The following is a 16738-nucleotide window of genomic DNA, read 5'->3' as shown; positions in this document are numbered from 1 at the left end:
GTTGTAGAGGAGATACAACTGAGTTGGTACTTTGTGGTCTTGCACATTGCCCTTAACCACCCTACTGCTTTCTATTTATAAGGTGTCTTAACAATGGAAAGTCCCGGAAGTCAGTTGAACTTTAGTGTTGACTGAGGCCGTCCGCGAAGTTTCTTGAGAGCCTGCAGTTCTGTGGCTGCTGTCCTTTTCGAGGGTCAAACAAAGCCTTACATGCGGCGTTGCTTATGTACATTGTTTGAACCCTTCGAAGGGAACAAGATAGAGGTGGTAATACATATGTTCAACTATGAATAATGACCTATGACCAAAAAAAAAACTATGAATAATGACCAAAACTAAGTTAAATCAGTAACAATTTGCCTCCATCATTTCAGTTGTTGCAATTACAACTTTTGACATGTCAATTGCTTATCCTCAAATAAGAAATATCAAGATTGATCTAAGTAGAAGTGAATTAAATAGATCAGGCTGCGTTTTTTTCAAGGAAAATGATTTACCGGAAAATGTTTTCATCGCCGTGTTTATTTGGGAGAGAATAAGCTAATCTAGGAACATGATTTCGCTAGCGATTCTTCTAGCTCCAGCCTCCGAAGTGCATGTTCTTCTTGCCCTCACCTATCGAAAGAATCTGTCATGGATGGTGCTTTCCATCTTGGTACAACTAACAAGTTGCAAAGGCCTTAGGGTTGTCTGTGGCTGGGATTTTATCTCATTTGGAATCCGATTGATAATGAAAATGCAAGGAAATCCGACCAATACTAGAAAAGTCCAATTCGAACTCTTGGCAACAAGATTGTGGGTGATGCAAAATAGAGAAACTAATTTTCCCCAAAGACTTCTTTTCCTTATTGAAGTTGCAGTCCATGTTAACGTCGGAGGAGGGCTCATAGTTTCTGCATATAAATATTTTGTTATTGAGTTTGGTTTTTGGTGCATAGATGTGTGAAAACTAGAAAGAGTCAAAGAGAGCACTGAGAGTTGTCGATCCAGAGAGTTGAAAGTGTGAGAAAACTTCTCACATTTCAATACCTACATATTGCATCTCCCCAATCTAGAAAAATCTCATTTGCCTTATGCACACTCAAAATCTACACCCAAAAGCCTCTCACACTTGCCCTTTCTGTCTCCTCACACGTAGTAGCTACACCCTTGCCCTCAGCCGACAATGACACCCTTGCGACTGCGAGACCACACGAGCTCAACCATTGCTCGTGGCTCACAATCACCATGCCCATGCGAGATTGGCGTTGAACTAACGAGGGTCGTGGCCAGCTACAAAGCTCGGTCAGCGACCATGGCAGCCAGATTGAGGTTGTTCGACCATGATATGGCCTTGAACATGCGTTGCGACCTAAGTGGTCTCAAATCTAAGGTCGATGCCAGCCTCTGAAGGAGCGAAGAGGGGTTAGACATGGTGACGGTGGGTAAAAGTTGGGTTTTTGGAGATATCCGTAGAAGATGAATTGCTGGTTGTCCAAAGAGGTTATGAATGCTAACATTTGTAGACTACATTATCTTGGCAAGTGTCACGAAAGTTGAACAATGTCAAATAACGTTTTTTTTTCAGTCTGTTTGCACCTAAAGAGCTTGACCTAAAGCATAATCAACGTGTCGACACCTTCTGATAGGAGGTTTACAGTAGACAGCTATCAAAAAAAGAGAGATCATTACCATATGCACAACTCTCTCATTTGGTTATAATGTTTCCATACAATCTATGGAGTATTAGGCATCAAAATTCAGAGATTAAATGCATATGGATAGATACATTACTATATATTTATTTTCCCAGTTGAGATGCTTCAAAAGGTTATGTTCATAAGTAGTCGAAACAAATTGTCTTGAATTGACAGGAGTAGTACGATGTGAAACAACGCGACACTTTATAAAAAACTAAATAAATTTTTGGTAACTTTTTTCGTTTACAATCTGTTGTAAAAATAAATGGCTTCGAATCAAAAGAGCAATCAAGTCAGACTTTGAGGCGTGATATCACTTTCCTTAAGGATTTATTTGCCTCACAATGTTGCTAATGGTCACCGACAAAAATCCTCCAGGATACAACAAAGTCTCAAAATGAGAATACTAGATAGCAATTCTAGTATTTCTCCAGGGTCTCTCTAGGAAACAATTGAAAATGATGGTTGTAGTTTTCGAAAGAAGACTTGAAAAATTGATTTCTATTCTCCTTATTGCCAAAAACTGACATATATAGAAATCGGTCTTAAAGAACATAGGCAACTCTTCACGAAAGGTTGCAAAGCTAACAAAGATATTCCTTCGGAAGAAGTTGCAAACTGAACAAATACAACCCTTCGGGAAAGATTGAAAACTGAATAAGTATAATCTCCAAAAGTTGTCTTGAAAAGACACATGTAAAATTCGGAATAAAATAAAATAAATATATAAATAAAATTCCGAATTTTCATAATTTCAAAAATTATTTAATAAACAAAAACAACCTTTCAACTAATAAAGATTAATGAGATAACCTTACGAAATAAAATAAAAAATAAAGGAATTAGTGCTAATTAAACCGCGGCCGCGCAAGCGTGCTAAGTGCGCCTAATAATCGCGCAATTATTCGCGCACCTGCGCGCGGGTATTGTGTGGACTAGCACACATCTCATTGTCTTCACTCTAAGGAGCAAGAAGATATTCACAGTTATAAAGTGGCCCACTTTCTCAAAACTTTCCTATGTGGGACAAAGGAAAGAGCATTATTTTATTTATTTTACAAACAAACATCCAACACAATCAACCTCACCCAGATTTTATCATTTCTCCGCTGAGCAATCGATACAGTTTGCAGAGCAACTTTGGCTATAGCTCTTACTAACTCGTCATTTTGGAATCGAATTCTCAATCTAAATAGAGACACGCGTTGCTTAAGCACCCTTAGCAAAACTGAGGTAATCACGACTTTTACTTCCTTTGCTAGTTTTGCACTCATCGATCTTCAATTTTTCTCCAGAATATACTTCTTGATTTCCATTAGCAAATTGAGTTATAGTACATGTGTTGAGTTGAAGGTAATAGACTTGAGTTTCTTAAGCCACTAGCAATCTAATTTTTAAATGTTGAAAAATCTGGAGAAAATTTCCAAAAAAGTCCTAAATATATTGCACTTGTGCCAATTTGGTTATAAACCTTTCAATTTGGTCAATTTAGTCCTAAATATTTTGATAATTCTCCAATTAAATCCTTCCGGCCAATTTTCACCAACAATCACTAACGCGGATGTTGGCCATCCTACATGGCACAGCCAACACTAATGTAGACAATTATTGCAATTTTTTTGAATTTTGAATTATTCTTTTTGTATTTGTTGAATTTTCATCTTTTCTTTTCTTTTTTTCTCTTTGTTTTTTTTCATTGTGAAGGCCTCGTACGCGGCTAGTGGGGGCCACAAAGGACCTGGGCAAGGCCATCGCCGCCTCACTGGCCACGGGTGAGGCCTTCATAGCCACAATTAAAAAAAAAGCAAGAAAATAAAGAAAAGAAAATTTAAAAAAATTATAAAATTATCCACGTTAGTGCCTGCTGTGCCACGTAAGACAGTCGGCATCCACATCAACAATTTCTAGCCAAAGTTGGGTAGAATGATTAAATTGGCAAATTATTAAAATGATTAGAACTAAATTTGCTAAATTGAAAAGTTTAAGACTGAATAGGCACAAGTGCCATATGTTTAGAACATTTTCGTAATTTCCCCTTGAAAAATCAATTAACAATACCCTATGCACTTAAGCAAATAGTCAATGCAATAATTATATATGTTGCCTTTTAATTTTTGAAACTAACTTCCATTCTCCTCCGATTGGGCGGGTATTCTCTAATTCTATAACTTAACGTGTGGTCCATTTCCTAAAGTATTAGTTCACTCTGATGAATCCTTCGAAATTTCTATTTGAATAAGAGCAAAAGTCCTAAAACTCGTCATGACAATATACTGGAGTTGCAAAAGTTTCATTTTGTGCATTTAAGTCCCAAAATTTATCGCATCCCATTTAATCTCTCTTCAACTCCGTCAGCTTTTCTTAGATGGAGAATCGTGAGGAATTTCATCTTAAATTTTACTTTAGCTTTGGCAGAGGTGATGCTGCCAGCTCTTTATCCCTCCAAAGTTTGATCACTCTCTTTTTTTTACTTTTAGTTTATTCCTTATATTTACAAATTCTTTTCCTAAATTTTAAGCTTTTTCTTAATTTTTCTTTCTTTTTTTCAATGTGGCACTAGGAGAAACAACGTCCTTTTGTGTCAACAGCACTGTTTTGGGTTTTAGCTAGCTCCGTCTGCTTATTAGCAGTCACATTGGATGAAAAAATTAATAGAAAAAGGTCAGCTCAGAACATTTTGTCTACCAAAAGCTAAAGTGGGACTACCATGACAAATTTAGGACTTAAATGCATAAAAGGAAAGTTATAAAAGTGAAGTGCATTATCGTAACAAGTTTCAGGACTCTAGATATAATTATCACCTATATCCAGAGCTAGCAAAGCTAATTGTGCAGTTGCTGAAAACTTGCTTGTATCACGCATGAAAGTTTCGTGCACCATATGTAGTCAAGCCAAACACATGAGAGTCATCTAATTATAGGAAAATAAACTTCAAAACTAATAACTTGCCGTTGTCAATTGTGGTCTCAAGAATAATGGGTCATTTGTTCATTACAAAGTTGACCAAGGATTGACTCAACAAATGGTTTCCATTCAGAAAGAACTTTCTACACTCGGCTCAATGCAAATAGAACTTTCCACACCTGGTCTTCTTTAATGGGAAAATTGTCCCAAAAGTCCTAAACCTATTGTGTGGCGGTCAATTCAGTCCTAATCTTTTCAATTATGCCAATTTCATCCTAAAATTTTTCATGATCAACCAATTTAGTGGTAAACATTTTAACGATTTGTCAAATTAGTCTTTCTAGCCAATTTTGACTAGAAATCGCTAATGTGGCGGTCTTGTCAACTTTGTCCATGTAACATGGCCAATGCGAATGTGGACAATTTTTTTCCTTTTCTTTTCTTCTCTTTCTTTCCTTTTTTTTTTCCCTTTTTCCATCCTTCGACCATCGACAAGGCGATGGCCAGCGAAGGGAAACAGAAAAAAATAAAAAGAATAGAAAAGAAAAGGGAAAAAAGAAAAAAGTCATAAAATTAAAAAAAATTGTAAAAATTATCCATATCGGCGCCATCCACGCCATGTAGGACAACCAACACAGACTAGACCGCCACGTCAACGATTTCTGGTCAAAATTGGCGGAATAACTAAAATGGGAAATCATTAAAAGGTTTAGGACTAAATTGACAAATCATCAAAAGTTTTAAAACTAAATTAACACAATTAAAAGGTTTAGGCCTAAATTGACAAATTATGAAAAGGTGTAGGACTAAATTGGCACAACTAAAAGGCTTAGGACTGAATTGGCCACTATACATTAGGTTTAGGATATTTTGGACAATTTTCTCCTTCTTTATGTGAAAAATGAATAGGCTAAAATGCATTAGGTTTACGACTGAAATGCATTATTCGGATTTTTGAAATAATTAACCTAGTAACACATAGTATTTTTTTAAAAGTGGTCATGCCTTCACCTATATCGAGAACTAGTAATAGGCTGGTTGTGCATTTTCTGAAAACTTGCTTGTTTCACACATAAAGGTTTTGTGCATCGTATGTAGTCAAGCCAAACACATAACAGTCGCATAATTTACGGTAACTAAACGTCAAAACTAATTACATGTCTTTGTCGGATATGGTGAATTAATTATAAAGGAAACTCCATTCTTCACGAGAACAATGATTTCTTTCGGTGCCAAAGTTGCCCAAGAATTGACACGTTAGATGGTTTCCATGCAGAAAGAACTTTAGACACCTAGCTCGATGCAAACAAAACTTTCCACAACTAACTTCTTTAAATGAAAAATGACTAAGTTGAAATTAATTGGTTAAATATAGGACTTAAATTTATGAAAAGAAAGCTTAAAGAATGAAGTGCATTATTCGGACTCTTGAAACAATTAACCTAGTAACACGTAATATATTTTAAGGTGGTCACGCCTTCACCTATATGGAGACCTAGTAAGGCTGATTGTGCATTTTTTGAAAGCGTCCTTGTTTCACACATGAAGGTTTTGTGCACCATATACAGTCAAGCCAAACACATGACAGTCGCATAATTTACGGTAACTAGATGTGAAAACTAATTACTTGCCTTTGTCACAAATGTTGAATTAATTATGAAGGAAACACCATTATTCACAAGAAAAACGATTCCTTTCAATTCTAAAGTGGACCAAGAGTTGACGCAACAGTATGGTTTCCATGCAGAAAGAACTTTAAACATCGAGCTTGGTGCAAACAAAACTTTCCACAGCTGGCCTTATTTAAATGAAAAATGAATAAGTTGAAATTTATTGGTTAAATATAAGGCTTAAATGTATGAAAAGAAAGTTTTAAAACTAAAGCACATTATTCAAACTTTTGAAATAATTGTCCTTGTAACGCGTAGTATTTTTTAAAGTGGTTACGCCGTCACCTATATCAAGGGCTAGCAAGGCTGGTTGTGCATTTTCTAGAAAACTTGCTTGTTTCACACATGAAGGTTTTGTGCACCTTATGTAGTCAAGCCAAACACATGACAGTTGCATAATTTATGGTAACTAGACGTCAAAACTAATTGCTTTTCTTATTAGAATATGGTGAATTAATTATGAAGGAAACACCATTTTTCATGAGAAAAACAATTCCTTTCGGTTCCAAAGTTGACCAAGAATTGACACGGCAAATGGTTTCCGTGCAGAAAGAACTTTAAACACCTAGCTCGATGCAAACAAACTTTCCACACCTGGCCTTCTTTTAATGAAAAATGAATAAGCTGAAAGTTATTGCTTAAATGAATGAAAAGAAGGCTTAAAGAATGAAGTGCATTATTGGACTCTTGAAACAATTAACCTAGTAACATGTAGTATATTTTAAAGTGGTCACGCCTTCATCTATATCAAAAGCTAGTAAGGTTGATTGTGCATTTTTTGAAAGCTTCCTTATTTAACACATGAAGGTTTTGTGCACTTTATGTAGTCAAGCCAAACACATGACAGTCGCATAATTTACGGTAACTAGACATCAAAACTAATTACTTGCCTTTGTCGCAAATGTTGAATTAATTATGAAGGAAACGCCATTATTCACGAGAAAAACAATTCCTTTCAGTTCCAAAGTTGACCAAGAGTTGACACGACATATGGTTCCCATGCAGAAAGAACTTTAAACACTTAGCTTGGTGCAAACCAAACTTTCCACACCTGGCCTTATTTAAATGAAAAATGAATAAGTTGAAATTTATTGGTTAAATATAAGACTTAAATGCATGAAAAGAAAGCTTTAAGGCTGAAGTGCATTATTCGAACTTTTGAAATAATTAACCTTGTAACACATAGTATTTTTTAAAGTGGTCACACCTTCACCTATATCGAGAGCTAGCGAGGCTGGTTGTGCATTTTTCGAAAACTTGCTTGTTTCGCACATGAAGGTTTTGTGCACCATATGTAGTCAAGCCAAACACATGACAGCCGCATAATTTACAGAAACTAGAAGTTAAAACTAGTTCCTTGCCTCATTAGAATATGGTGAATTAATCATGAAGGAAACACCATTCTTCTCGAGAATAACAATTCCTTTCAGTTTCAAAGTTGACCAAAAATTGACGCGACAGTATGGTTTCCATGCAGAAAGAACTTAAACACCTAGCTCGATGCAAACAAAACTTTCCACACCAAGCCTTCTTAAAATGAAAAATGAATAAGCCGAAATTTATTGGTTAAATAAAAGGCTTAAATGTATGAAAAGAAAGCTTTAAGACTGAAGTGCAATATTTGAACTTCTGAAATAATTAACCTAGTAGCGCATAGTATTTTTTTAAAGTGGTCATGCCTTCACCTATATCGAGAGCCAGCAAGGCTGGTTGTGCATTTTCTGAAAACTTACTTGTTTGACACATGAAAGTTTTGTGCACCATATGTAGTTAAGCAAAACACATGGTGGTTGCATGATTTGCGGTAACTACACGTCAAAACTAATTACTTGCCTTTGTCGAATATGGTGAATTAATTATGAAGGAAACGCCATTCTTCACGAGAAAAGCGACTCCTTTCGGTTCCAAAGTTGACCAAGGATTGACGCTACAGATGGTTTCCATGCAGAAAGAACCTTCTACACTTGGCTCAACGCAGATAGAAATTTCCACACCTAGCCATTTTTACCGTACCTCCCGTGCACATCGACGCGTAGTTTTAAGTTGCCGTGCAACTGCGCAAGTTTTTTTACCTATGTAAGTCCTTCCATTCCAGACTAAAGCGCATTGTTTCTCTCCTCCAATTTTTTCCGTAAACACTTCTTTTCCTCCAATCTCTAAACATGTAGAATCATCCTTTTGCGAGCAATCAAATCTAAGGGTTAATTTTCTGTGAGTGCTCAGGAGGAAGATTTCAATTATAGGCTTGGTAAGCAACTCAGATAAGCGCATTCACCTGAAAAGGTTCACTTTTTCTATAGAAGATACTTTGATCTTTTCTTCTTGTACTTTGAAAATTACTTATGTCTCTACGCCCTTAATAAAAAAAAATTGTAATAAAATAAGTTACAATAAGTTCATAATTGAAATGAGCAACTCCTTAACTGCTTATAAAAGCAAGATTCACCTATTTATGATTCATAAATTTTCTCAAGAAAATGTAACTCTTAAAGCTGTAAAAAAAAATCACTATTTTCTCAATGCGGTCATCTATGACCACCAAATTTTCCCTCCCGAATATCGGGCTCGATGGGGGAGTGAACCGGGGTGATGGAAACGACGTGATCGTCCATTCCATCTTTGCCATTTTCTAGTCCAATTTCCCTCCAAAGCAGTCTCGCTCTCTTCCCGAGTTTCTCACGTTTGAGGGTGGTGTCTCGCGCACCATTTGAGAAGAGAAGCGTCTCCCCGGTAACCAGTTCTTGCTTATCAGTCCCTTTCAGTTCCTCTGCTTGTTCATCACATCATGGATGCTTGACTCCGATTTGCTTTTCTTTGATTACCCTTTTCTTTCCTGCGATACGTGGGTTCTGAGTTTTCAGTGGTTCTGTGTGGCGATTTCGTGGAAAGGTCTCAGTGACCCTTTATGAACGACGGTTACCGTTTGGAGTAGAACAATAATCTACCATACTTCATTACTGAGTGAATTCGCTGACTTTCAATTTAAATTTATCCTACTGGGTCAACTGTTCCTGAGGAGACATTGCCTTGTTGTCTTATGATAGGTCCTGTTTTGATGAGGCTTGTTATGGTTTGATATGCAATATGAACGCCAATGTGACTCGTTGGAGTTTTTACTATTAATCTAATTATGTTTAAGGGCATCGAATTCGAAAATAGAAGAGGTTCTTGTTAACAGATTTTGACGAAATGGGTACTACTTTTTTCGGTTTCTGACTTATTCGATTAGTGCGCTGCGAGTGTCTTATTGACTACTGAGTCGCTGACCAGTTAATATTTATTTATTAAGAATTTGAGATGCCAGTTTTCCAACTTCTTTCTAGATTGAACATAAACTCTGGGAGAGATTGGGAAGCTGATGGATGCGAGGCTTCCGGTTCACCAAGCTAAATGCCCGCGCTGGAACGACACCCGAGATGTTGGCAGTCATACGCATATATGTGACCTACCTGATGAAATTCTTCTGCGCATCCTGGGTCTTCTGCCGTTAAAAGAAGTTGTTCGAACAAGTGCGCTGTCGAAAAGGTGGGAGTATCTGTGGACGTCAATTTCTAGTCTTGTCTTCAGAGAAGATGAAAGCAATGGGAGGATGGTTTTCATGAACTTTGTGGAGAGAGCATTGTTACTCTGCCAGTCGTCTCCTCTGAAAGTATTTTCTCTTAATTATGTGATTGATGGTGACGAATATGTTGCTGGTGATGAGTCTCGTATAAATTCGTGGATTACTGCTGCAATAAGGCGCAATGTTCAGGAGCTTCGATTGCACCTTGGAATAGAACATCCTTCTTTTAATTACAGTTTACCGAGTTGTATATTTAGATGCGAGACGCTGACAGAATTCCATCTACTATTGAACGGTACCCTCAGACTTCCTTCTTCAGTACGTCTCAAGAATCTGAAGGTCTTAGCTCTTGAGTATCTACATCTCGATGATGATAGGTCGGTCGAGCAGCTGTTTTCATGCTCTTCCCTTGAGACGTTGTCTCTGGACTATTGCACTTGGCCAGAGGATATGACTATGCATATTTCTGCTCCTAAACTTTTGAGTTTGTCCATAGTTGAACGCGACTCTTTTCTAGATATTGGAAGTCACGCGCATATCAAGATCCTTTGCCCCTGTTTGAAGTCCTTTGAATATTATGGTGAATTTTTGGATGATTATGCCATATCTGGCTCACCCTCTCTGGAAGAGGCTATCATCCATGTGTTTCATCCATCTGACGTAGAGAGAAAGCCAGATCAATGTGCACGCCATGCATATAAGCTTGTGAAGGAGCTTTCTCGTGTTAAACTCCTGACTTTATCTGAGGACATCCTTGAGGTACACTATTCTATTTGCATCTTCAATGCCATGTCTAAATCTTCCATTCATTGGATCTACCTATTCCCAGAGCCTTGAGGGGCACTTTATCTTTTCGTTACCTAAGGTACACTTATCTGAACCATAGTGTGTGCTGCCATTTTTTGGCTTTGTTAACAGGACTTGGATGAAAATAAGAGGATTCTTGATCTTGGCTCCGTTCCCTTCTTTGGTTATCTTACCAAACTGAAATTGACAACTCGCAACGTGGACCTAGAATCTGTAGCGTTTCAGGTTTTGCTCAGGAAATGCTCCATTCTAAGGAGTCTAAAGTTTGATGTGGTAACCGTTCTATCGCTGTCCTTTGCCCCCTCCTCCTCTTACTGCAGATATCAAAGTGACACTGATTGAATGTGATTGTGTATCAGGGTGTTTCCATCGAGTCTGAAACGGCCGAAGGGATATTGGACCCGGCACCTCACTGTTTTCTGACCTCGCTCAAGGAGATCACAATTGGTTACTTCGATGCGGCTGACTATGAACTCCTGGCCGTCATGATTTTGCTCAGGGCTGCTTCGGTTTTGGAGGAACTAGTTATACATTGTACGGAGCAGTGTTTCGTGACTTTCCCAGGGGACTTGATGGAAGCATTGCTGGCACTCCCGAGGGCTTCAAGTCGATGCGCAATTACCTTTTTGGCGTGCAAAATGCAGACTGCATCAAATGTGTAGGTTCCTTCTTTGTTTTGCTGAAACGAACAGCTCCCTGTGACATCCATAATTTAGAGTCGTATTTGGAGATTTATATGTTCTGAGAATGAATTGCTGGCTTTCGGATTGGCTGATAAATTTCTATCGATGTCCTTCTACTAGTACATGCCTAATTGCCTATACTATTATATTCAGGAACAGGATCATCTGTTAACAGATCATAAGCTTTTTCTTTTGATTCTTCTACTTTTTCAATCTCGAGTATTTGAAACTTTTGAAATATATCGATATGGATTACTATTCGATCTACCGCCACGGTTGAGTGACGTGTGTGTTTGCACTTAGTTTGTTAATTGAATTTTTGCAGATGTCAACCATTCAGTGGTAGACGTATAACCATACCGGAAGTTGCTTTAACGAAAATACGATAAAATATTAATGCATAAATTGACGTAAAAGATTTTTTGTAGCGTTTTTTTTTTTAAATTTTGAATGTTACTTTAGATGTCCCACCAAATAAATCCTCAATCTTTAGGTCTTTCAACTCTTCAGAACGTTGATCTCGAAGGTGATTCAGTGGAGAAGCTGCTGCTTTCGTGGCTTTTCCCCTTGAGAAGTTGTTTCTCGACTCTATTGCATGTGGCCAACGTACAAATCTCCGAATGTTCTTGCTCGCCAGCTTTTGATGTTTTCTGTAGTTAGCACGTAACAAGGGTGATTGTGAAAGTGCCTCGGCTCCGTTTGTTTCGCAGAAGATTTGACATATCTAAATAATGTTTTCCAAGTTTCCAGAAAAATGACAAAATTTTTCGATATTTAACTCAAGTCTAAAAATAAATTGAAAATTATTTTCTATTGTTTGGAAAAGAAAACCTGCTCACTATTCGAGTGCTAGTGATATGGGCAATGGCAGGTGGGGAACTGGCCACGGGCTGGCCTTGATGGTCCTAGGTTCGAGAGCCAAGGACTGGCGACACAAGCACAGGCACCGGTCTCAGGTCCATAGAAGCTGGTCCCGGGTCCATCGAGCCCTGACCTTGGCCTAGCTCCTTCATGCTTGAGTCCGGTCTCACAAAGGCCGAGCCCGGACCCCAACACCCATGCCCGAGTCCCCGACACCCGGCCTGTATTCATTGAGGCAGGGCCCAAGTCCATGAAAAACCGGGCTCGAGACCCTCATACCCATGCCTAGATCCCCAACCCAAGTCCATCGTACATCGTTCACTAGAGGGAGAGAGAAACTCTGATCACTATGCTTACCACGGGTTTAAGCATATAGCCGACCATAAGCTATCCAAGAAGGAGAGGCGCACTCAAATATAACTCGTGGGCAAGAGATTTAGGATGCCACATGGACAACTTTTAAGTGACGTGTAGGTAACGTTAGGTATTATTCATCGGAAAGATTTGATTATACCTTTTGAAAAAAAAATTATTACTTAGCTGAACTAATTGAAAAGTTTAGAAAGTAACTGCATTTCATACACAAGATTTAAGACTTCTAGTATAATTTTCTAAGGGAAAATTTCAAATCAGTACCCAAAGTGAGGTCATTTTCTCAAAAAAAGATTCAAAGTGGACATAGTATCAAATAAGGGTTTGAAATGCCTAATCAGTCTCAAATAAGGGCCCGAAGTGCCCAATTAGTCTTAAGTAAGGGTCTGGGTTCGCCGGCCGGTCAAATGCTCACCGGCTGACAAGCACGTCACTGTTCCGATCGCTGGAATAAAGGCAATTTCATCTTTTACTTTTTAAAATTTTTTGTTTCTTTTTTCCTTTTACTGTTTTTTTCTTTCCCTTTTCTTTTTTTTTTTTCCTCTTTCCCTTTAGCCGGCCTATGGCCGGCGGAGGTTGCCGGCCTCAGGCGGAAGCCGGCGAGGGCGGCCCTGGGTTTCCCTCATACATGAAGTCACAAAATAGAAGCTCCTGCCCTATATTACCAAATCCTGAATAATCCTCCTCCTTTTATAACCAAAAAAAGAAAACGAATAATCAAAAGCAGCATGGCATCGCCATACTAATTTTTTCATCATACATTTTAAACTTCGGTAAAATATTAATGACCATTTGCCAAATAACTTTCAAAATGAAATTAATTAATTTTTTTTGTCTTTTTTTTGCGAAGGAAAAATGACACAAACAGTCCTTGAACTTTTAATTTGTTCAATGTCATCAATGAATTTTTTGTACATGTTCAATTTAGTCCTTGAATTATATAAATGTTCAATGTAGTCCTTCCATTAATTCAAATTCGGGAATTACATTGAATATTTTCATATAGTTCAAGAACTATATTGAGCATGTACCAAAAGTCCATGGACCACACCGAATAAATTAAAAGTTCAGGGACCACATATAATATTAGACAAAAATTTATGGACCACATTAAATAAATTAAAAATTTAAATATTATATTACATATTGAGTTAAATTTCAGGTACCGTCTGTGTAATTATCCGTTCTGCGAACTTTAGTTCTATACTATTTGCTTTTTCTTTGTTCCCTCCTTTCAAAAAGTTCACTCGACCCTGCCCCTTCCTCTCCTATCCACCCAAATCGCCGCTGCGTGGATTCCATCACCTGGACAAACCGGTGCTTCTTCGCTTATGGCTCGCTGGTTCTCTTTAATCTCCATGAACGCTTGACTTCAAATTTTTTTTTCTTCCACAGCCATGTTTTCTTGCTCTTTCTACTATGTATCATCCATGTGATCAGCTGCTTTCATTCATATCCATGTCATCCTCGGCTTTTCGCGGTTCCATGTGGTGATGTCTTTTCTGGGTTCTTGATGTTTGGAGGGTGGTCAGTCGTTTTCCACTAACCTGTGTAATAGTTGGTGAAACAATGGTACATGGGTGTTGTTGAAGAAATTTGCTGGCACCCCATGTGTTTGATGAAAAGCTTCAATGACCCGAAGTGCACACTCGTCCCGTGGGGTCGACATTTTATGTTCCGTTGCATATTTCATTGTCGAGTGAATTGGCTCATTTGTACACCCATGTCCCCGTTTGTTCTGGCTCTTGTCGTTTAGGCTGGTTTTGCGATGCTTGTTAAGGTTTATCATGAAATCGCAATGTGCCTGCCAATGGAACTCATTAGACTTATTTGACCCTGGTCATGTTGTAGCGATGCGCATCAGGTTCAAGAATTCCAGAGTTTTCTTTATTTTAAGCGTATCTTGAAGAGAGTTAATTATCTTACCACTTGGTATAGTCATTTTGACATTCAAAGTGTAATGAATGTGTTATGATTGGTGATTATCTTTATTTTAGATTTGACCTGCATTCTGGAGAGGTTGTGGATCTGATGGATAGGAACCCTCTGGTTCACAAGGCAAAATGCCAGCACTTGAATGATGCTCGAGATGTTAACCGCTGCAAGCAACTATGTGATCTACCCCATGCAATTCTTTTGCGCATCCTGGCTTTTCTACCAACAGAAGATGCTGTGCGAACGAGTGTGCTGTCGAGACGGTGGGAGTATTTGTGGACGTCCATTCCTTGTCTTGTCTTCATAGAAGAAAATATCGATGGGAGGATGCTTTTCAGGAACTTCGTGGAGAGAGCATTGTTACTTCGTGACTCGTCTTCTTTGAAAGCTTTTTCTCTCACGTGCAAGGTTGACAGTGAAGAATATCTTGACGGCAACGAATCTCGTGTCAATCTGTGGATTACTGCTGCAATACGCCGCAATGTTGAAGACCTCCGCCTGCACCTTAAACTTGGTCATGGTGCTACTGTGTACATGTTACCTCGTTGCATATTTAGGTGTGAAACTCTGAGAGAACTCCATCTAGAAATGAACCATGACCTCAAGCTTCCTTCCTTAGTTTGTCTTACAAATCTAAAGGTCTTAACTCTTACGGGAGTTCAGTTTAGAGATGATAATTCAGTGGAGAAGCTGCTTTCGTGCCCTTCCCTTGAGAAATTGTCTCTTTACAGCTGCGAGTGGAATCTTGAGGTTTTGGAAATTTCTGCTCCCAACCTTTTGTACTTGACTATTGTAGAAGATGTCTTGGCTTCTGGTATCCGGAACTCCCAAGTAAGGATCCATGGAGCTTGTATCAAGTCCTTCGACTATTTTGGTGAATTATTTTATGACTATGTTATATTGAGCTCCAGCTCATTAGTTGAGGCTTCCATTGGGTGTCATCATGACGAGACTGAGAAAAATATCGATCAAGGCGCCTGCCATTTATATAAGCTCTTGAAGGCTGTTTCTAACGTAAAACAAATGTTTTTATCCATCGAATTTCTTGAGGTACGCTTTGCTGCTCGGTTCCTCGATTTCGTCTTTATCCCCCTCCTCCTTGGATCCATTTATTGGGACAATCTTGAGGTACGCCTCATCTTGATTCCCGATGTTAGTCTAAGTTGCTATTGTATGGCTTTGTCATCAGGATTTGGATGAGAGAGAGGATATTCTCAATCTCAACTCCCTTCCAATCTTCCATAGTCTAACGAAATTGATATTAGACGACTGTCACGTGAATTTAGAATCTAGAGCACTTTTGTTGTTGCTCAGTGGATGCCCTATTTTGAAGAGTCTTGAGTTCTCTGGGGTAATTACTCAATCCTTAGTCCTCTTTCCTCCCATTCTTTTGTTCTGCATTAGTGGTGCTATTGTTGAGATCAATGTTAAAGCTCATTGATACGTTGTTGTGAATCAGAGCATTCTTGTGGTCTCTAAAAATGAAGACTGGACATTGGACCCCATGCCTCCGTGTCTTCCTTTGTCGCTCAAGGAGATTACGATTCGTTGCTTCCAGGGGACTGATTTGGAATTGTTGGCTGTAAGGATTTTGCTCAGGACAGCTGCAGTTTTGGAGAAAATGTTGATTCACTGTTCAAGGCGCTGTTCGAGGACTTTTCAAGGGAACTTGACGGAACACTTGAATGAGCTCCCTACAGCTTCAAATCAATGTACGATCTTTGTCAAAGCGTGGGCACCTGGAATTCTATAGCATTTGACATCCGTAATTTGGTTAAATTCAAACTTGTGTTCTGATGACTCAGATTTTGTAATTGTTTTGAGTCGATGGACATGTGAATTTCAAGTTCTGTTCTACTAATCATCGATGCATCCATTGTCATAGCTGGACTACTTCAATCATCCTACTTGACAAGTCAATATTCACGGTATGTGTTGGGCTATCCATTGCTTCTCTTCTACTTCTCCACAGTGAGCATAGGCATTAAACATTGTCCAAAGACAATGGATGAAACTTGTAAGAGTATGAATTAATTATTTTTATCGTTTCGTCGTAATTCGAAAAGTTTATCCTACGTAGTAGATTAATCACTTAATTCTTTCTACTATGTCCTCCGGTCGTCTGTTTCCGTCCTTGAGTCCCCTTTGCAAATACTCGAGTGTCCCGAGAAACATCAGACTAATGTCGATTTCAAATCAATCGGGATTAACTTTGAGCCATAACCGACACTAAATGCTATTCTTGTGATAACTTTTCCTTCCTTG

General features: G+C 38.5%; 2 protein-coding genes across 5 annotated transcripts; both read left to right on the top strand.

Moving 5' to 3' along the window:
* The first annotated feature begins 8829 nt into the window (after positions 1 to 8829).
* LOC115688070 (F-box/LRR-repeat protein At3g26922-like) lies at positions 8830 to 11284 on the top strand. The gene is made up of 4 exons (XM_030613803.2): positions 8830 to 8983; positions 9577 to 10574; positions 10734 to 10895; positions 10982 to 11284. Exons 2-4 carry the CDS (start codon positions 9612 to 9614, stop codon positions 11282 to 11284), a joined length of 1428 nt encoding a protein of 475 aa, XP_030469663.1. The 5' UTR covers positions 8830 to 8983; positions 9577 to 9611.
* A 2453-nt stretch (positions 11285 to 13737) lies between these two features.
* LOC115688088 (F-box/LRR-repeat protein At3g26922-like) lies at positions 13738 to 16416 on the top strand. Of its 4 annotated transcripts, XM_056315698.1 has the most exons (5): positions 13811 to 13855; positions 13934 to 14402; positions 14536 to 15523; positions 15663 to 15824; positions 15933 to 16416. In XM_056315698.1, the coding sequence occupies exons 2-5, from the start codon at positions 14326 to 14328 to the stop codon at positions 16224 to 16226; spliced, it is 1521 nt and encodes a 506-aa protein (XP_056171673.1). In that variant the 5' UTR covers positions 13811 to 13855; positions 13934 to 14325; the 3' UTR covers positions 16227 to 16416. The 4 variants fall into 4 exon arrangements, with proteins under 4 accessions (XP_056171674.1, XP_056171675.1, XP_056171673.1 ...); XM_056315699.1 differs by lacking the exon at positions 13934 to 14402 and having other exon boundaries at positions 13738 to 13855; XM_056315700.1 differs by lacking the exon at positions 13934 to 14402 and having other exon boundaries at positions 13765 to 13880.
* The last annotated feature ends 322 nt before the right edge of the window (positions 16417 to 16738 follow it).

Source organism: Syzygium oleosum, unplaced genomic scaffold, assembly GCF_021117445.2.
Source record: "Syzygium oleosum isolate NSW1041296 unplaced genomic scaffold, Sole_v2.1 Sole_v2.11, whole genome shotgun sequence".
Classification (NCBI taxonomy): Eukaryota; Viridiplantae; Streptophyta; class Magnoliopsida; order Myrtales; family Myrtaceae; genus Syzygium; species Syzygium oleosum.
This window is presented reverse-complemented; position numbering and strand designations above follow the sequence as displayed.